This window comes from Zosterops lateralis, assembly GCF_965231275.1.
Source record: "Zosterops lateralis genome assembly, chromosome: 1".
NCBI lineage: Eukaryota > Metazoa > Chordata > Aves > Passeriformes > Zosteropidae > Zosterops > Zosterops lateralis.
This window is the reverse complement of record NC_139762.1, coordinates 40,374,688-40,396,291: the sequence shown is the minus strand read 5'-3', so window position 1 is coordinate 40,396,291 and position 21,604 is coordinate 40,374,688. Positions and strand designations below refer to the sequence as shown.

At 35.8% G+C, this 21,604-nt stretch overlaps 1 protein-coding gene across 2 annotated transcripts in view; it reads left to right on the top strand.

The window, feature by feature from the left end:
• The window catches only part of TOP2B (DNA topoisomerase II beta), a 59,460-nt gene that overhangs the window by 7,210 nt on the left and 30,646 nt on the right, over positions 1-21,604 (top strand). For both annotated transcript variants that reach the window (XM_083862263.1, XM_083862262.1), the window contains exons 2-8: positions 10,604-10,777; positions 11,470-11,560; positions 13,518-13,581; positions 14,804-14,949; positions 15,345-15,442; positions 16,877-17,089; positions 17,169-17,342. In XM_083862263.1, coding sequence (XP_083718389.1) covers positions 10,604-10,777; positions 11,470-11,560; positions 13,518-13,581; positions 14,804-14,949; positions 15,345-15,442; positions 16,877-17,089; positions 17,169-17,342 — 960 coding nt within the window. The remainder of the gene's footprint in view (positions 1-10,603; positions 10,778-11,469; positions 11,561-13,517; positions 13,582-14,803; positions 14,950-15,344; positions 15,443-16,876; positions 17,090-17,168; positions 17,343-21,604) is intronic.

Genomic DNA, 21,604 nt, shown 5'->3' with positions numbered 1-21,604 from the left:
ATAATTTAAATAAGCTACCTTAAAGGGGGAGGGGAGTATAAAAGGATTAAAATGTTTAATCTAAATTTTTTTTCCTGATTTATGAAGTAGAATTGAAGTTGAGATATTAAACTGTGCTCCTCTCCTGTACACCTCGCCTTGATTTCTTTTGCTGTTTTGTAGTGAATGAGTGGGCCTAGTTAGTTTTGGACTTCCTTTTTCTTCTTCAGACATTAAAAACTTATAAGAAGAGCAAATGTATGAAAAACTGGGCAAATGTCTACCTTAGTGAGGTGCCAAAAACTCACACCATCTTTCTCAATCTGTGAAGGAATCTTTAAGGAGAGAGCAAGAAATAATATTTTCTTGTCACAACAAAATACAGGAGCTGTAGGATAACACTGAGAAGTTATTTTCCTTAAAATTAAAAGAAGCTGAGAAAAAGTAGAGGAAAAAATAATTTAAAAAAGCTCTTGCAACAAGATAACTTGGTATGTAATGTTTCCATCAGAGCTGTTAGAATTCTGGGGTCATCCCCTAAGCTGGGCATCTTTAATTATGGGATATGAATAGCATGAGCTTCACTGGAGGTATTTCCAGCCATGTAATCTGTGGTAGCTCTGGGCTATTTGGAGTTTCTAGGGACAATAGTGTAGTAGTGTGTGAGCATTTCAGTCCTGTTTTTATTCCCCAGTTGTGTACCATGATATAAATGTACAAGAATGGCAAACTAAACTTTGTCTCAGTCCAGCTGATACAGAGTGTTCTGCTATCTGAAGTCATCCAGGCTGTTAGCCCATGCATCAGCACAGAGCTTTTTGTTGGCCGAGGCAGTGTTTTTTGTCATACTCTGTTTAGTGTTTTCCAGCACTATTGTGTTGCAGCACCATCATGAAAACTTTGAGGTGTCATGTCACAGTCTTGGAGTGGCAAGGGAGGCAAGCTGCTTGGAGGTGAGCAGTTGCAAGAAGTGAGGCAGTTATTCTTTTTTGGTATTAAGTAGATCCAGAAGAGGGTTTTTCTTAAAGTCTCAAACAGGAGACTGTAAAAGCACATGAGGAATTGGCTGAGGGCAGAGGGAGAAGTTCCATACTGGTTTGCTGAGGGAGATGGAGGCAGATGGTCCAGACGCTTGAGAGAAAACAAACCTTAAGTTGTATCAGGTTAACCTGCCCTTCTTGATATTGGTTAAGTCTTTCAGAATGTGCCGTGTAGACTTTCTTCTTTGCCAGCTCAGTGATAAGCATACATGTCAGGTATGTTGGTGATGAAATTAAGAAATTTGAAAATTATTCTCAAAATGTATTTGAAGTTATTTTATGAGTCTTTTATATGGTACCTTTTAGCAAGAAGTTGATTCTTCTGCCTGCCAAGACACAACTCTTAAATAGCAAATTAAAGGGTAGAATTTTGATGATCTTCAAGATTGTCAGCACTTTTAATGAACTGTTCTGAAAGGCTTTTCCTGATGGCTTCTATGGGAATGTTGTTGTGGGAGGATGGGTGGCTGAGGAAGAGAGGGGAGTTTTGGAACAGTGTTAAGGCTTTATTGATGCATCTGTTTTCCTCCTTCTGAATTGCTGTCAATGTCTGGAACACCAACCCTCTGTTCCTTTCTCATGCAATTTACTACAGGATTGAGACTAGAATTTGTAGTATATTTATGAGGCTTATAAAACATTTCAAGGCTTGTAAAGTCTCCAGAGGAGGAGTAGATGTTGCATAGTCGGAGCTGAGCAATTAAACTCAAGTAACTTTTTTTTAATTCATCTGGATTCATCTTCTATTTTTTTCTGCCGTATTAAAATAATTTTTAAACTAGAGAATACCAGAAAATGTGGCTGTGTTACCATAGGTGCTTCTAATTATAAAAAAAGTAGGTTTTAGTGTGGACCAAATGTAGTATGGTGTGGTTTTTTCAATGTTTAGGACAGTTTTTTTAGAAGGAGAAAAGCTCATTAATTTTCATTTACATGGTGCCTTGTGTTGAGTAAATACATTGCTATTGCTTTTCTTTGGAAGGTTTCAGGGAGCAAGATTTCCAATAGTTTCTACTGATCATATTGCATTCCTTTTTAGGGCACCATGTGTATTAAAAGTATGAAAAACCCATGTACCACAGTTAAGGTGTTTTAATATTTCAATGCAAGGTAGACAGGCAAATAACAAAGAAGCATGTTATTATAAACAAATTCTAATACACTGATAGCTGTTATACACAAATGATGTATATTTTTGAGAGTTTAGGAATTTGCTTCTCTTGTTCAGCAGAGGATTGCTTCCCACTGAAGAGTGTAGTTGGATAAAGAACCTCTGAATGATATTTGGGCTCTCCTCTATTACTAATGTAGTGTGGCCACATTAGTAGTCTTGGACCTGACCAGAAAAGTCTGGGTTTGGGGTGCTCTGTAGAACAAAATCTTCATGTGTGCCAGTTAAGGTGAGCTCAAAAACTACCTTGTTGGATTTGTTCTCTCCATGTGCTGTCTTGCAGCATGAACGTCTTGAATGTTGCCTTAGTCCTGCCCAAAGGTTTTTCTAAAATTTGTTAATAATGAAGATAGGTTAGCAGGGAAAAAATGCAGTATGATATGAGTTCAAGCTGGCCATAGAAACCAGAGAAAAGAAAGAAAATATCACAATGCTGATGTGATACTTGACATACAGCCTGTATGGGTGTCAAAGACTTCATTTTGCAGAAACAAAAATCTATCAAGTTGTGACAATCAATCCTTACAACTGGGAAATGAAAATGTGCTGGGAGTCTGGAATACTTTCACAATGCTCCAACTAGTGATACAGTAAAGCATTAGAAAAGATCAGGGATGTGGGAAACACTGAGGTATAAAGAGGTGCAGCCAGATACTGCTGATCTGAAGCTGAGATGTCAGAGCCTCTAACTTCATGATTTCTTGGCTAGTGGAGGGCTTTTGTGTGAGCTGGCTGTTGAAACAGTGGACCAAACAGGTTTGGTCATTCTATTGTGAAAGATCTTCAGCCAGTGGTTCCAAAGACCACTGTTACCAAAATCTGTAAGAAAACAGTGATAAGATGTCTTAAAGTATAACACTAGCAAATTCCTTTTTATGTTAGGGTATTTTTTCTCTTGTTTGTTTCTGAATTTTAGCTGGAAATAAGAGATTCTTAGAAGATTAATCTGTTATCAGATCATCCATGGATGTACTTTTTGATGCTGCGTGAGCAGTAAAAATTTTCGTATTGGAATAGAACTTGTCAGTGGATAGACAACTAAAAAATTTCAGACCCACAGAAAAATTTAGCAATAAAATTCAATTTAATTGTCATCATGCAAGGGCAGATGGTAGGCACCTGCTTTTAAAGAACATGGTAAAGCTCAAGATCTGGATGTATTGCTGGTTGTGTACAAGCCTGTGCCAAATAAAGTGTAACTGTTGCTGTACTAACTTGATATGACTGAAAGTGAATTAATATTTAAAACAATCTACGTAATTTTCTGGTCAGAAGTAATTACTGTGAGCATACCTATTTGCACAAAGGTGTTATTTTTCAAAAAGAATGGAGAAAACAAATCCCTACATTTTTATTTAACTCTGGTGTGCCTCTATGTTGTGTATTAATGTTCCTAAAATAAAAATGATGCTACTTTTATGGTGTTTAGGTATTTACTAGGAAGATAAAGCTCTGTAATTCCAAGAGTGTCATTCCATCATGCAGCTCTGCAATTTAGCAATACCTGTTGAAAACTGTGAGGGTTTTTTTTAACCATGTCCTCCTAGCTGTGTATTTCTGCTCTCTTCCTTGTTTTCTGATTCTCTAGCAAGCTTGTTCAGAAAAGTGAGCTAGTGGGCAACATAGGGTCTGGTTGATGAAGAATGGGGAAAAATACATTTGCTCCCTGAACCAGATTGTTGTGAGGTGGATTTGATTGCACTATAAGGAATAGAGGAGGAAAGAAAAAAGGAATTTTGCCCTTTTGGCAGCATTTAATAGTTTTGGTTTTCTATAACAGAGAAATCTAACCATTCCGAAGTCATGCCATAACTGGATCATCATCACTAAACTCTATGTAATGTGGTGCTTTCAGAGTCCAGAGCGAAGTGTCAGAATCAGGGGATTAAAAAAAAAAATTAAAAAACTAGGAATTTAAAATGAGCAGATAGATTAATCTCACTGGTGAGACTAGCTCTGGGTGAATTTTCCATGAACTCCTTTCCATGATCAGCTTTGTGAAGGATGTGATAGAGAGATTTAGTTCATGTCACTGATAGTATGCAACAATCTATGGAAATTTGCTGTGGTAAAAGGGAATTGTTGCTTTTGTGTGTTTTCATCTTGGCAGGAGAGCCCAACCATTTGTTAAACACAGCAGGAGAGTGGTTTATTTTGAAACTCCCTCCAGTTTTGTTTTCATGGTGGGAGGTATTCTCAGCCAGAGCTGTCTTTGGGAAGATTGCAAAATGTTTAGGTAAAATTTTATTTCTTGTCTATTTTTCTAGGGCAAGAAGAGGCCATTATATTCCAGTATGACAGAGTACAGTCAAATACGTGTTATCTATAGAATTCCTTAGTAATTATCATATGGCACCTATACACTTTCTTTTTTTTTTTTTTTTGGAGATATAGCATATCTCCCTCAGAAGAGGTAGTTTTGTTTTGAACTGTGATCCCTGGATTTCATTACTTAATTAACCTCCCAAGGTTTTACAGCTTAATTACACTCAAAATTTACTGTCTTGTCCCACTAAATGTGCTTATCCTACACTTTATTTAAGGAAATGTAGGACACATGGCATGTACTTTTCTAAGTTGTTATGTCCCAGGGCTGCATTTGCCTATTCAGGAGTATGTATCAGGAGTATTCATTATATGGAGCAGTTTTATGAGTTTAAGGCAGAAAAGACAAAGCCAAAGGGAAGGAAACCTCTTGTTCACCTACATATTCTCTTCTAGGCTCATTTGTGTTTGTCTGCTGATGTAGAAAATGAGCCCTTTTCTTGCCACTTAATAAGGGTAAGAAGGAACGGGCAGACAAAAGAAAAATGGTTTGTTACTATTGTTGTTTGGAGCTATTTTGCAGTGGAGGAGAATATGACAGTGACCAATACAAAATTAAGTTTGTTTAAGTGGGGAGAGACATTAATATTAAACATTTTTCAGGTTTTTCAACTTTCTGTTGTGTGGAATTCATCTACTTAAGTTAAAGCAGAGTCTTCACTTAAAGTAAGGAGTCAAACCAAGGATGTATATTCCAGCTATGGCAGGATTGAAACTGATGATGAAACTTGCCTTCTTTGTTGTAGCTTTACATGTTATTGTGTCTTTAGATAGGAAAAACTTTTCTCTGGTGCTGCCAAACTCTCTAGATCAAGTGTGTATTAAGATTTAGCTGTATTAAGTACAGCTGTTTGCAGCGTAAGTAAGCAAACTCAGCATGACTCACAGAAAGATGACATGACCCAGTTTTCATTACAAAAAGGCAATAAAAATCTCTTAACTTAATATGGATGTCATACATGCCTTGTTATACACAAAAATGTGAATGGGTGAGAACACAACATGAAAATAAAAAGGCAAAATGTGAAGAAAGGTGATGCCAAAGTGAAATATGTGAGTTCATGGGTTGAAGGTAGACAGTAAAAGCCCTGTTGCCAAACTGTCTGTCAGTGGCTACTTGGGTTCTGACTCTGGAGATCACCAAAGGAAAGAATGACTGAAGCTTTCACACAGTACTAGATAAATTCATGGCAAAAACAACTTCAGAAGGGAAGCTCTGCAGACATTGCAATCATCCTGGGGAAAGCAGTTGCTGTGATAAGAACCTGGTTGTGACAGCATGCACAATAGTCATGATGTGGTAACCTGTGCAGCAGTTGCTGAGAATTGGGTTTTTTCTATCCAGTTGTCACTATGCTATGTTTAAGAGCATGTAGGAAGCTGGCACCATCAGAGATCACTGGTTTGAAGTATGACTGCATGTTTTTGAAAAAGGATGAACAGTGCAATAGGTTGTAACTTTCCAAAATACTTAAGCGTGGTCATCTTGCTTACCCATATGTGTGTATTTGTCATCAGTCTGGAGGGTTAGAAAGTCCACAAGATTAGTAAGAATTTGTAAAGTCTTGAATGTCACAAGAGCATTGGGAAAGTCATACACTGTGTCTAAAAATAAAAAATAAAAAATAAAAAATTGAAACCATTAAAATTGCAAAGCAGACCTTGAACATTGGGTAACCTGTAGACAAACAAGCAAAAAGCAGTCTTACTGTGAAGGAGAAGACTTAAGCCCTTTGTGACACTTGGTTAATTCTCTTTAGGGGTTTTCTCATGAAACAACAGCTGGTGCTGTTTTGAGAAGTGTTATTGGAGCTTTAACAATATGAAGATCTTTCATACAGGACAGAATACAAAAGGCATTCTTGAGACAATTCCAAAATATACAGCAGAGATTGTCAGTTAAACAGCACTGTGGTTAAATGCTTGCCCAGTTAAAAAAAAAAAAAAAAAAAAAAAAAAAAAAAAAAAAAAAAAAAAAAAAAAAAAGTGGGGGAGGATTTTCCTGTTGCATTTATTTGTATTTTAAGCAGTAGAAATTCAGAAGTTGAAAACACTTAAATTTTATTTTGGTTTTTTATCAAGGAACACAAAATATGAAGACTGTGGAGGATGTTTGTGTCCATAGATCTCTATCCTGTGTTTGGTGATGAAGATTTTCTCTTTTTTGGAATGAGTTCTAAGCATCACCTGAACACTAAAAATGTCCATTTGAGGTGGAGATAAAGAGATTCAGATTCAGAATTGGTTTTCTGGGTACAGCACAGCCAAAATGCTTGGCCTGGGAAACTGCAGTTCTGTGGACTTCTGATCCTTGCATACCTGCATAATTACATTCATTTGTATAGTTGAATATTTTGGGGCTTTTATGCTTGTGTTTCACTAGCATGTTAAATAAGTTCTGAATGTTTATAACATGAGGGTTTTTTTGCATCCAGAATATGTATGATTCTTGAAGTATTGTATGAATAAAATCATACATCATGAATAAAATCTGTCCTTTATGACAATGAAATGAACATTTAAATTTGGCATACTTTGTGATGTCTTAATAAAAACTACAGCATTGAAGTTCTTTAAGACTACTTTTTTTCCTTTTTTTAAATTGCTGAGCAGAACGAGAATGTTATACTGATCCTTTGTGTATTTTTCTCCCATCTTAAATCATACATTATTGTCTTCCAGTGAGTGTGTTATAGACAATAATGGACATAGGTGTCCCAGGGAGAGCAGTAGCAGAAGATCCTTACTAATGCTGGCCTACAGCAAACCTTAAGTGTCCCTAAGAAGGGACAGGGCTAACTGTTGTTAGGCACCAGAGTTTGTTTAGGTGTGACCTCCCTTGTCTGTCAATATAACAACAATTTGAAAGTAGCATCTCAACAGAAGATAGAGTTTTGATACATTTATTACTGATAAATTGGAAAGTATAAACTCTTATGAGTTGTCGTAAGATTTTTCACTGGAAAGCAGAAATGTGTTTCCTAGCATCGTATTAAAGGCAATAGCTTGTAGAAATCCTTTCCCAATATTCTATTCAGTAATAATTTTTCCCAATCTAGTTACTCAGTCACAATCAAATGGACTTTTGCTAATCTTCTGACTCTTACTCTGCATGTCCCACAGCGTTTTTGCTATTGGAGGTAAGAAAATTGTAGCCTAAATTTTTCGACTAAGGTTTAAGTTCTCACTTAGTGTTAATGTGTTTGCTGAGTTGTGATGCATGGTTAGATCCCAGTCCTGACACACTGGATGAGTAGAAGCATTTTGGAGACTTGCCTCAGAACAGTCCTGAGAATGTAATACTGATACCCATGTCAGCTGAAGAACTATCCTGATAACTGCCTATCACAAACTCCCCTGACTGTAAAAACTTCTTAAAGCCTAAGAATTGGGAGAAAATGAAACAGTTCTGTTTTAACAAGATTTTGATGGTCTTTATACCTGGAATTCTTTTGCATTTTATATCAATTGATCTCCTCTCTTCCATTTTTTCCAACACTTATTTAATCTGACAAGTATTATGTTTTTCTGCTGGTCACTGGTCCCTTCAGAACAAGTAAACATAGTAAAACAGTGTTAAGAGGGCTATGGGACCAGTAAGTGAGCTAAGGGTAATTCCTATGAGATATGTGTCGAAGATGGTAATAAAATAAAAAATATTTATATACATGTACAGTGAAACTCATTGGAAGCCTGGACATCATTCACAGAACTACTTCAATGAAAAAAATATTTGTTGCAACTATTGGCAATGGTTCTTTAGTAACGATTCTTATTCCTCCTCTTCCATGTATCAGTTTCATGCATCTATTTGCGAAGTTCTATTCCTTTTCTGCTTGCTTAGTTGATCCATAGCTAGTATTTTTAGGGTGGTGGTGACAGGGTTATCACAGTTTAAAACCAAATAACTGTGAAGGCTAAATTAACTTGGATACCAAAGCCCTCTAATCACCCACATGATTTTTCAACTTCCCTGTTAGGCAGAAAATGAGATGGACTCCAGAAGAATAGTCATGAGAGCTGGTGTTGTGGTTCCAGCTCTGCTCTGTGTAATCCTGGTGCCAGATTGTGAGGTTCCCTGGGTTCTTTCCCCTTTTTCTCTGGATGCTGTCAGATACAGGAGTAGGTAATAGAGAAATGTATTTTCATTTGGCATGTTCAGGTTTAGTTGTGGCCAGATAATTGGTTGCTGTCATCACTGGTGCACACAATCTGCCTCTCTCAAAGCTCTGGAAGTGTGTTCCTAGAATTTCCATAAATAAACTAGAAATATGTGATCTCTAAATCTGGAGGAGAAAGGTAATTTCCCATCTTATGAATAGAATTAAAGGCTTTATTCTTGTGCTGGCTGGGCTGGGCAGGGGGAGGTGTAAAGGCATCAAAGCCTGAGTACTAGAAGCTGGAGAAGATAAATGAGATTAATATGTGGAGAATTACGTGCTGTAGGTTGGTGTTTGGCCTTTTTGGTTCTGCTGAAGTTGTTTGTGTGACTTCAGTATCATTTGCTCCTTTTTCCTATGGATTTCTGTGCTTTCTTGCCCTTTCCTTTCAGTGCTTTTTGAGGCTGCAACAAAAGCTATATCGAAGGAGAAGTGATTACACTTCCTTTCAGCCACAAAATCTGCATGAAGACTGGTTAATTGAGGGTTGCAGTTTAGCCTGTATTTACTTTATATAGACACATACTGGAAACAGCTAAATGAGAGGGAAAAAATTTGCCTGAGTGGCAAGTGGGTTTTGTTCTTATTATTTGTCTGGTGATGGTTTCTACTGGTCATGTAACACCTGCTTCAGAGTTCATAAACCGCCTCTGAGAGAAGGAGGCTGTTTCAGCTACTGGGGTGGGTGAAGACAGAATTTCTTATGTCTTCTAGCCAGGCAAATAAATGAGTTAAAGTTACATTTACTGGCATTTTGAAGATAATTCAGTAATTCCAATATATGGATAGGAATGGATACTGTAAAATGTCATTACTAGTCTCTTTGTATATATACTTTTACTTTCTCAGAATAGGGCTAGTCTGTATTTGGTTGTTCTGAGATTAACCTTTTTTTAATGTGGTTTTAATTCAATGGCAAGAAGGTATCTATCAGGAAAAAAATAACTGAGAGTGTACCAAGTCTCTGTATCCCACCTCTCTCACCATCTTAAGGTGTGTTAGCTTACGATAAAACTGTTCTTCAAGGTATTTTTCTTAAAATCCAGACAGATTAGGCTTGAATTCTGTTTAAATTCCAACATTGGCCTATGTGATTCTCTCTTCTTGCAGTCCTTGGTTTATTTCATACAATCATAGAATGACCTGGGTTGGAAGGGACCTTAAAAATCATCGAGTCCCAACCCCCCTGCCATGGCCAGTGATGCCTCCCAATAGAGCAGGTTGCTCAAAGTTCCATCCAACCTGGCCTTGAAGTGTTGGGGCTCCACTATCCCTCTGAGCAGCCTGTTCCAGTGCCTCACCAGCTTCACAGTAAAGAATGTCCTCCTAATAAGTAATCTAAACCTACTCTTTCAGTCTGAAGCCATTCCCCCTTGTCATTCCTCTATATGCTCTCGAAAATAATGTCTCTCCTTTCATCATAAAGCATTCTGGGATTGTATCAGGTTTGATCACTTTGATAGAGAATGTAAATTATAGTAATTGAGAAGCCAGTAGGAGAGGCATTTTAGTGTTTCTTAAGTCCTGCTGAATGAATTGTCCAGACTCTAATGTGAAAGTGTAGTATTGCTGTTACCATTTAGAACAGTATTCAGTGGATTGGATTCAAATGCTTATGCATAAAATGGATGTTATAAATACTTAACCTGAAGAGACTGTGCCTTTTGTGCTGTTGTTTCCTTATTTTGGTTTATTGTGCTTAGTAAATTGATAAAGTATGAATATGCAACAATTTGTTAGGGATCTGTCATGTAATCTGTTGATCTTTCTCTGTTGCAAGATTAGCTTTATCTTAATACATCCGAAAACTTAACATTTAAATTACATGACAAGTTTTGATTGTAATTTAAATCTCTGTCAGATTTTATTTATATCTCAAGAGTGACAGATTGAATGAGGTTGATTGTTGGTTTGATTTGTTTTTTTAGACATTATTTGATAATCAGATGAATGCTTCAAAAAAGGAAGATTCAGAAAGCATTAATAAAAATGACACTTCAAAGAAGCTGTCTGTTGAGAGAGTTTATCAGAAAAAGACTCAGCTTGAGCACATTCTCCTCCGTCCAGATACCTACATTGGGTCAGTTGAACCCTTAACTCAGGTAAGTGTCACTAAGTTTACAGTTTTAATGGGTTTTGTTGTTTTAATGAGCAAATGTCTATTCTGGTAATTAAATAGATGCATTTCTGGTTTTCTCAGTATTCCAAATTAGAAAGTTAAAAACTGTGGTTTTGTTTATGTATTCCTGTTTAGGAAGGGGATGAGACTTGCTTTAAGGCACTGAGTGCTTGGTTCATCTAAAAAGATACGATCAAAAAATACTGAAATCCAGTCAAAACACAAACACTCACCTGTGTGTGCAAACAGACAGCTGTGTGTGTTATAGGTCTGTGCTCACAAACATGTCTATGTGCACACACATATCTATGCATATTTGTAAGCAGCATTTGTTCTAGGTCCAAAAATGCTTTGGTCTGTTTGTTTAGGTAGAGAATAGAGAATTTAAGCCTCCTGCTGGCACTTTCTTCAGTTGTTTTTGTGAAGTTGCAAATTGCTTTGAACTTCACTGTCTGTACTGTTGGGAGTTCCCCGCCAAGCAGAAAAAAATGGATTTTCATTATGGAACTCTTTGTGGGTACAGCTATAACTTTTGCAGACTTCTGCTTTTGTCTTGTATGGCTGCAGTAATCAGACTGTAAAAGGAAAGTTCCTGAAGGAAATAGATTTTAGAGAAATCTATTTCTTGGTTTACCAAGACAGTAAATTCTTTTATTTTATTTTGTTTCCATGTAGTTAATGTGGGTTTATGATGAAGATGTAGGAATGAATTGCAGAGAAGTTACCTTTGTTCCAGGCTTGTACAAGATCTTTGATGAAATTCTTGGTAAGTACTTTTAACAATACTACTGCCTTAGCATTATGGGGTACAAACTTTTCTGAGTGCTCTCAAAGTACATCAACTTGCATCTAAGTTTAAATCCCAGACTTCAGTCCCACTAAACTATAGGGCATAAAAATTTAGTGCATTCTAGAACTATAGAACACTATAAAAGGAGAAGAGTTTTCAGCTGCACTTGTAAGGAAATGTAAATATTTGTTACTGAATGTCCAAACTAGATCATCCTTTGTGATCAATATTGTTACAAGATTTTTAATCTGTGAAGTATTATTAGGGCTGCAATTTAAGGTGATATTTGAAAGAAGATTATGCCTCTGAAAAAAATGCAACTTCTAAGTTGTCTTGAGTGTTGACTTAGATCATCCTTTCATCAATCATTAAAACTTCCTCCTTCTGTACAGAGGGACAGTACTGGTAGTTTTCATGGATCATTTCTAGACTTCAGACAGTTTTAAAATAAATAAGTATCATGCTGCCATTAAAAAGCACTATGGCTGAGGCACAGAAAATTATTTTTAGAAAATTTTGTCAAAATTCTCTGAGCTACTGTGACTTACTGGTTGATAATATTCTGGTGGTGACAGGCGCACACTAATCAGCAGTAGAGATGTGGAATATCTGATTACTGTGCTGTCTGCTGAAGTGATATTTTGGCCTAATTGACATGAAATCTTGGACTTTTCAGCTTTTACAAACTTCACTTTAAAGGATTGGTGGGATTACCTCATAAATTAAATTATGATCTACTGAAGTCAGTTTTGTTGCAACCTTCATTAGGTTCACAACTTTTCCACATCTCTAAAATTGCTTTACAGCTTTGCTGTCTTTGAGGCAACAAGGACTATATCTTTACCAGATGGAAAAGAATGCTTATTTTTTTAAATTATTATTTTTAACTTACTACCTTATTTGATAATTATGGGAATGAAAACCTTTAAACACTTCTGTTTTGAGTGCTGCCTCATAGATCTAAGTTTTTGGCTTTTTATGTTAGGGAGATCACTTCAGTACTGTCCCATTCAGAAGGGAGATCAATATTCTGTCATTTTTTAAGTACTTCATGGCTTATTGCTGCTTTTTGAAGCACGGATAAGTGCTCCAGAGAGTGTGGTTTGAGAGCTCGGGGACACTGTAGTAACATCATGAGAATGAGACATTTTAGCTGTGGATGCTTTTGAATGAAACCGCGCTTTATGATTTTAGCAAAAGCACCTTGAATTGTCTGATCTTACACAAATGTCCCTGTCAGCTGTTAAGATATTTGGTGTTTTGCGGTTTTACCTTCTTCTGTTTCATGGATGATGAGGCAGATGGTGAAAATGACTGCAATATGTTTTTATGTTTAGTGGCCACAGTCTGCTTCTTGTAATTCATATACATGGCAGTGCAATTTAATTTAATTCCGATCAAATGTTAATTTCCAGTTATCCTTGTTTTGATCCTAAACTGAGTAGACTGTTAGTTACAGGTCTTGTGGCTCTTTAGAGAGAACTTTTGCTGCAATCAGAACACTCCTTAATGGATGTGACTTTTTTGGTGGGTTTCAATGTGTAAACTGGTCTGGTGATGCATATAGGTTTCTAGGGTTTTTCACATACATGCTGCAATAAATATCCAAACAGGAACAAGAGAAGAATAAAGTGCTCAGTATGTTAAGAACAGTTATGAGCTCACAAAAAATGCTTCTATATTTATTCTGAGATAGTCTAACTTCTAGAAATAGAATCAGTAATTATAAGAAGGTTGAAAAATATCTTCTTGTAGATACTTGGTTATATTTATGGACTCCAGTGCTAAGGTACGTAATATATACAAAGAGCTACCAGATTAAAAATACCTGGACTATTGTAGCTGGTGGTGGAATATGTATAAAGTCAATTTTACAGACTAAGAGATTCATAATTGCCTATGAAGTGTTAATTTGTGCTACTTTGTTTCATAGTAAATGCTGCTGACAATAAGCAGAGGGACAAGAATATGACTTGTATTAAAATATCCATTGATCCGTAAGTAAAAGCATGTTTTCATTTGCTTTCCCTGCCAGTGCTCTTGCAGTTCAGATTTGTACAAATGATTTTACTAATGAAATTGCATTTCTTGAAAACAGAATGTTTTTGGAATTATTTCCATTAGCTTCCTATTTTAAGATGAAGAGGTAAATTAAAAGTGGTTAACAGTAAGTGCTATCATTCTGAATTTATAATAATTGCTTTCCTATGCCATTTGTTAATGTTTGAATGAAACTTAAAACCAGAAGTTCATAAAATTTATGATAAATTGAAAGCTTGGCAGTGCATAACTATAGCCAGCCAGGTTCTTTACAAATCTTAAATACGAGGTTTTGTAACACAATTTTGCCCCTCTTGAACTTCTGTATTAACTCTTTTAGGAATAGGATAAGACTGTTTGAATTAGTCATCTATATCACACTGAAACTTCATGTTACAAATACATCATTACCTGTTTTTTGAAATTGAATACTCGAAGAGATAATTTCTGATGAGAAGTACTGTATTGAAATAGATGCTGATTGAGTTTCTTTAGTAGTACCTTTTCAGTGACGTTTAACTGAATAATAAATTATTTAAACAGCTAGTTTTCAGACCTAACCTTTCGGATAAATATGCTGAGAAGTGATTTTTTTGCTTCCATCATGGAGTGGGAGGGAAATGGTAAATGTGTAAATTTGCCTGGCCTGTCCTGGTTGTGAACTCTAATATTCAAAAATGAAAATTTGGTGCAAGAGCTAGAAATAATAATAACGATACCATATATTGATGGATTTTTGGCAATGATACATAAAGTAAGTCACAATATTTATCATAACTCAGAAATAACAGTTTAAACAGATGATAACTTGTCTGGATGGACTTGAATGAAATCTTAAAAGCTACATCTCTGAGTGTAATTGTGTCACTAAGCATCAGGATCCTCTTGCAATTCATGTTGACAGTGAAAGCTCTTCAAACAGATTTTTGGGGGTTATTTCTGTTGTATGAAATACTGTCATGTATGGACAATTAAGCTCCTTCTTCCAAGACTTCTAATAAACAAAAATAAGTGGAGCTTTTTGTAATTAAAGTTGTTGGAGCTCTAAGTAAATGTGGTAAGAATAAGGTCTTTTGCTATATTTTTATATAGCTATTTTATTTACTGTGTTTGAACAGGTACGCAGAAATCTGTTTTCAAGATTGCATTAATTTGCTTAATATCCTCACTATTTTCTAGGGAATCTAACATTATCAGCATATGGAATAATGGAAAGGGGATACCAGTTGTGGAACACAAAGTAGAAAAAGTATATGTACCTGCTTTAATCTTTGGGCAGCTACTAACGTCCAGCAACTATGATGATGATGAGAAAAAAGTTACAGGCAAGGCTATTTAATGTGCTTTATTTTATTCAGTTAAGCCATTGTGTGCCTCTACAGTATGCTTCCCCTTCTTAATTTTTCTCTTTCTTATCTGTTTCATAACAAGTGATTACTCAGTCCTCATTACTATAGCTCTTTATTAAGTAAAAGGACTTAAAGGAAATGTCTTACTTTTCCTTTTTTAATACCAGTATTTAAAGAGAACTTTAAATCTCCAGTATCAGTACTTATTATTGAGTAACAAACAACATACTTTTATATTTTAATTGTAATGTATATGAGTATTTAAACACTTCTGCTCCTGAAATGTAGGGGAAAAAAATTGATAAATTAGGATATGATTTATTGTTCTAAATTTAAACTGATCCTAGTTTACTATATGTTGTTTTTTTCAGGTGGACGCAATGGCTATGGTGCAAAACTTTGTAACATATTTAGTACAAAGTTTACAGTTGAAACTGCTTGCAAGGAGTACAAACACAGCTTTAAGCAGGTATAGAAATGTTCAAAACTTCTTTCTTTTTTTTTTTTTTTTCTGTAGTTACAGGTTTAAAATGTAACACATATATTTCAGGAGCAGTTAACAAAATGGATAATTTCACATTCAAAGGGATATGTAGAGTTTGCAGGCTACATTAGTTCCGTTGGTAGAAATTGGTATTTTTATGTGTTAGGCTTTTTGGGTGAAATAATACTTTCTTTGGAGTATTAGGTGACTAAAAAAATCCCCAGATTTCTGTTAAAACTGAAGTATATTCATGTACATGTGAAAAGGAATATATTCAATTGAAACATTTTGAAATTTTCTTGTATAATGTCAAAAATTTTTTTCTACTTAGCTATGCAAACATGGAAACAATTATCTGTGTAATTTTGTATGGTGTTAAGAAACAGATTTTTCACTCTTTATGTCATGAATTTAACTAGCCCCATATGGACTTGAGTGCAAACCCCACACTTGAACCCGTTGCTCATTGTTAGCATACAGACCAAGGGCTGAATGTAATCAGGTCTACTCTATGTAGCTTTGAGATGGCCACCTTTCTAAAAGTTTAAAGTACTTTGGCAGAGTATTAGATACCAAAGTTCCTTGGCTTTACAGTCTTTCCCAGCTGGAGGCTTTCTTCTCTTACTTTCTGGACAATTAATTAATTTCTAGTCATGCTGTCATATCACTACATAAATAATACACTTAATCAGTTATGCCTGTCTCTTAAAAAATGTAATATTTTATGCTTACTGCCAAAGAGCAAGTTAATACTGGTTCGAGTGTACTTTTTGAAAATGACTAAATGCTTTTTGACTTGAAGTGCTGCGTTTTCCAGTATTTTCAAAATCTGTGAAAATTTATTAGAACTGAAATTTGATATATGCTTTGAGCAGATGTTCTTCTTGATCATGCAGATGTGCCCACATTATTAAATAGGGAATAGTACAGCACACTCCTGAGTCAAGTCTGAACCCCTTGAGGTTTGTTTTGGTTTTTTTTGCACACTGCACAGCCACCAAGATGCTGATTTTGAGACTACTGAGTCTGCAGGGACTTAAAAGCCTCTCTGTAGAGGTGTGTAGTAGATTGAAGGTGTTAAAAGGATGGCTAACGAGGACCGTAATCCCAGCTCACTTGTATCTAATTTAGTAAGTTCTATTGGAGGCCCCATTTGCATTAGGATCATGTCCATCAATGTAATAATGCTTGGGTGTTTACAGAAACCACAAATGTGCTGCCACCTATGCTTGTGCTTACCTTTGTAAATCAATTAGCTTTGTATAGTGTTTTACCAGAGGAAACTTCTAAAGGAAGTTTATGAGCTTTTTGTTGTGTAACTGTTACAATCCTATCATAGCTGGAAAAGGAATAAATAAGGGAATAAGGGAGGAGGATAATGTGTTGTAAACTAACATTTAAAATGTTTTGTTTCCAAAGACTTGGATGAACAACATGATGAAGACTTCTGAGCCCAAGATTAAGCATTTTGAAGGTGATGACTACACATGCATTACATTCCAGCCAGATCTGTCTAAATTTAAAATGGAAAAGCTTGATAAGGATATTGTGGCCCTCATGACAAGACGAGCATATGATTTGGCTGGGTCGTGCAAAGGAGTGAAAGTCATGTTGAATGGGAAGAAACTACCTGTAAGAACATCACTTGATATATCCTGAATGTACTGAGTATTTAGTGCAGAGAGTAGTGACTGTTCCCTGTTACTTGCAGGTGAATGGATTCCGCAGCTACGTAGATCTCTACGTTAAGGACAAACTGGATGAAACCGGAGTCGCGCTCAAAGTCATCCACGAAGTCGTGAATGAACGATGGGATGTGTGCCTCACTCTGAGCGAGAAAGGCTTCCAGCAGATCAGCTTTGTAAATAGTATAGCTACCACAAAGGTGGGTGCTTAGGTCAAATGGTACAAAATGGAAATGATAAAATGCGTGCTGAGGCTGTGCCCAGTCAGGTGTTTGATAAAAAAGTGAATCTGTGTTGCTATAAATAAAAAGGTGAGGTAATCCTCTGCATGAGAGGAACTGGCAGAGCAATTGGATGCAATCAAAATACATTCATAGCAGTATTTCTACATAAGCACTAGTTTTGAAAATGCTAGTAATCATTATTGGTGATACTGATGTCTTATGTGAGCATACATGGGATTGAATAAAATGGAACTAATTTATTTCTTCCTTTTTAACATACTGTGATAAGATAATTCTGAAAATAAGGTAGAAAGTGTACAAATGCCTTTAAAGCTACCAGTGTCAAATTTTGGAGGGCAAAAATGGCTTTTAGTGTCCTTGAGAAATGGCTGTCTATTCATTGCTTTATGATGTAAAAAATTGGCCTGAAGTGCTGAGTTTAATTTTCTTTTATTTGTGTATCTTCATAAGGATATCTAGGTTTTCTTTGCAATAGTAGTAGTGATATAATAACAAAGATCTTAAGTTATGCTAAAGTAGCAATGTGGTCAGCATACTAAATAAAGTACAGCCCGGTGCTTCTCAATTTGTGGGAGTGATCAGGCATGAAGGGAATCACCTGAAATCAACCAGCATAAGTCTTATTTATGCCCTTTTGGCATGAACAGAGTTTAGGCATCTGTGGTCCACCATGGTGAAAAAAAAGTCTTTGTCACTTCTGCTCTTCACAAATTGCACTGGATGAGTGACCTAACAACTATGCAGTTCAGTTCTTAGATCTTACTAAACAGTCTAGTTATTAGAGGTAGCAGATCTAACAAGCTAGATTTAACAGGACTAGAACAAGCAGTCCTAGTAATTGGTGAGACTGCTCCTAGAGAATCTTAACTGTGAGCTTTCCAAAAGATGGGAAGGATAAGAATCAGTAATCAGATACTTTGACGCCTCTCCTTGCTCAGACCTCTGTTGAGAAAGTCAGAAGAAAAAGCTAATGGTAGCACAAATGGTTCATAAGCACCGGTGGTTACACTTGGTCTAGCGTGTGCCCAGGAATGTCAGTGTTAATCTTGGTGTTAGGTAATGTGTAGCTAGTGTTTGGTGGGACATAATTTTTGTTACATAACTTCTTCTCAGTCACTCTCAGTGTAGCTGAATGTTCTGTGCTAACAGGGCAAGTTTATTTCATTGTAGAATATTGCTTTCTAAGTGTGCATTGCAATTAAAAACTTTGTCAAAACTAGGGATGACAAATCTGGTAGTTGAAGGGTTACAACTTAGTTTTCGTTCAGACCTCTTTGTGAAACATAAAGAAGAAAAATAACATTACCTTAAATATGTGTACAATGCTTTTATGAAGAAATTGGCTATGTTGAGAAACTTCATTATGCTTGATACCAGGCTAAAAAAAATCATTTGAAAAAAACTGAATACTTCCTGACTCCTAAGTAAAATAAATTGCCTACACTTACTCCAGGGATTTTGAATTTTACTCTTCTAGATCAATATTCACCATCATGCAGTTACACATCCATTGTTATTATATATTCTTTTGGAATATGCTTAGAAAAAAGTTCTGTGTATTCTTCAAAAGTAAGTGTTGTAATTTCTAGTTTTCCCCACTCTCTCAATACGTGCCCTGTGTGTGTGTTACTGGGTGTGGGATGTTCAGGCACTGAACCCTCTCACCAGCAATTTTTGAGTAGATACCCACTGATGGGACACAATGGGTAGTAACTAACTGCTAAAAACTAAACTAAATTTAACTAAACTCAAAAGAGGGTCCTTTTTATGTTGCTGGTGTGGTGTTCTTTGAGGGATGTTTGGGAGTTCAGGCAGTATGTTGAGGTGCAACTTCTTTGTTTAGTTCTTGTAAATTTGTCACCTCTTTCAGTTTCCCATTTAATCAAAATTTTGCCATAGTAGACCACCACAAAATTCGACTTCAGACTCTGATACAGCATTTGAAAGAATGTTTGTAGCTATTAGCAATTGTACAGATAACCTTCAGTGAGAATTGAAAAACTGATTAAACATGGTCTTCTTAAGTTCTGAATTTCAAGTAGTAGCTGTGGTAGAAATTGTAGTAGAAACCTCAGCTCTTAACAAAGCAATCTAATGATAATTTTAATATGGTGGCACTGCTAACTGTAATACTACCAATCATTTTAGCAGAAATGTTCAGTCAATACATCTGCAGTGTCAGAAGGTAGACTTGCATGGAGAGAGAATCCCAATGTTTAAATTTGCTGGAGTTCAGCAAGAAATTCAGGATTATTCTAGATTTCAGATTTAGTTTCATAAAATAAATATAATTTTTAATAATGCAAAAGAAAATAGTATTGAAATTGTAAAACTAATTACATGAAAATTTCAAATTTATAATTAGCTTCTGAGTTTTTCTACCATATAAACCATTTATCTGTCCATAGAGTTTAAATATAGCTTACCTCCAAATCGATGGAAACTGTTGGCTCTGAGGAGAATAGAAGGTATATAGGAGGCAGTCAAAGCATAATTTTTAAGATTTTTGTTAGCACTTAATGAGATACCTTTGCATCCTGAAGTTTGCAAGACAGGGATTCCATCATTACCTTCTGGAAAAATGAGGTTATGCAGGTCTAGCTCTCTTTCTCCATAATTCAAAAGTTGTAGTAATCTTTGGCAACCCTCTAGATTCAGAGGGTATTTTTGCCTTTGTGTCTTGCGTGGAATTGTTCTGACAGCTGGGGCAGTTCCAGGCTGTTCTGGTCCCATAGTGGGCGCATTTGTCACCTGCTGGTGAGATGGTTGAGATGGTCCCAACTCCGAGCTCTGAACATCCCTCACTCACAGCTGCATGCTTAAGAATGCACTCAGGAATGGGGCACTGCTCTAATAACTAGTATCTCCTAAGAACAAGAATTACTGGTAAATTGCTGGTTTTCTTGATATGTCAGATGCTACTTTTAGCAAAATTTAAAAATTGCTATGGTTTAAATGCAAAAATATACTGAGATGTTCCCATAAGTGTAAGTTTTCAGTAATGTGATGAGTAAAAGAAATGCTTTTCAAGATTGCCATTCAAGTGTGGAATGATTTTGAAACGTGTAATTTGATATTTTCTTGTACTAGCTTTTCTTTACAGTTTGGAAATGGATTTATTTTTCTTTAAAGTGGCAGGATATTGATAGATCAGCTTTGAACTGAACTCTCCCTCTGCTGAAACTCTGTCATCCATATGTAAATAAAAACAGTTGTGTTTTAATTTTGGCAGCTTTGGGGTTTGGATGTGGGTTTTTTGGTTGGTTGTTTTTTTATAGGAAATGCCATGAGAAAAGACTGTAAGGTGCTGTGTTGCTGTTTTAGTAGATGACTCTAGGAACTGAGAGAAACCATAGTTTCTTTGAAGTGCAAGTACTGGTTTGGTTATGACTAATAATATTTACTAGCTTAACCATTTTGGTTTTATCTACTCTCTTTTTTTTTTTTTTTAATTTAAAGCTCTGCATTCTGCATGAAACTGAGAACACAGCTGCTATCCCATCAATTAAATTTCTTTACATCTTTAGTCTTTCCATATGCATATCCTGCCTTAAAACGTAGAATCCTGACTTTTGGGGATTGATTGCTAGTTGTTTTCCTCTTTTTGGCTGATGTTTATTCTTGGTTTTGTTTTCTCTTACTTATTTCTGTCAAGAGTTTTTTTTTCCTCCTCAGTTCTGTTTTAAATACAGCTTTAACGATTGAGAGTTTTTCTGTTTGTTACTTCATTATGAACTTAGATGTGTGTTCTTTATTTTGTCTGACCTAATGTAGATTGGTCTGAACAGGAGCCAGTATTTAGTCTGTATTTTTGTAAGGTGTTAACTGATCTAAAGCAAAGGTAATTTGTGTAAAATATGGAAAGTTGAGTTAGGTATGTTTTCATTTTATGGGATATGCCTGCATCACTCCTCTTTTCTTTATAAGATTTTAGTCAAAGTGTTATGAACTTCCTATGACTGCCACTAGAATTTAGCATTTTATTAAATATTTATTTTGGCTTTTTTGCTTACAAATTTAAAGGAAGGTATTTGAGTAATCAATCATTTAACTTCTGTCATACTCACTTGAATGAAGACTGATTGACCTGGAAAAAAAAAATTTTTCCATCTTATGCTGCAACTCAGTGTGCATGGATTTCTATACCAAAGTATGACTACAGGAGTTTTGTTAATACAGCTAAAAGCCATTAGGAATTTCAATGGTTATTTTGTTTA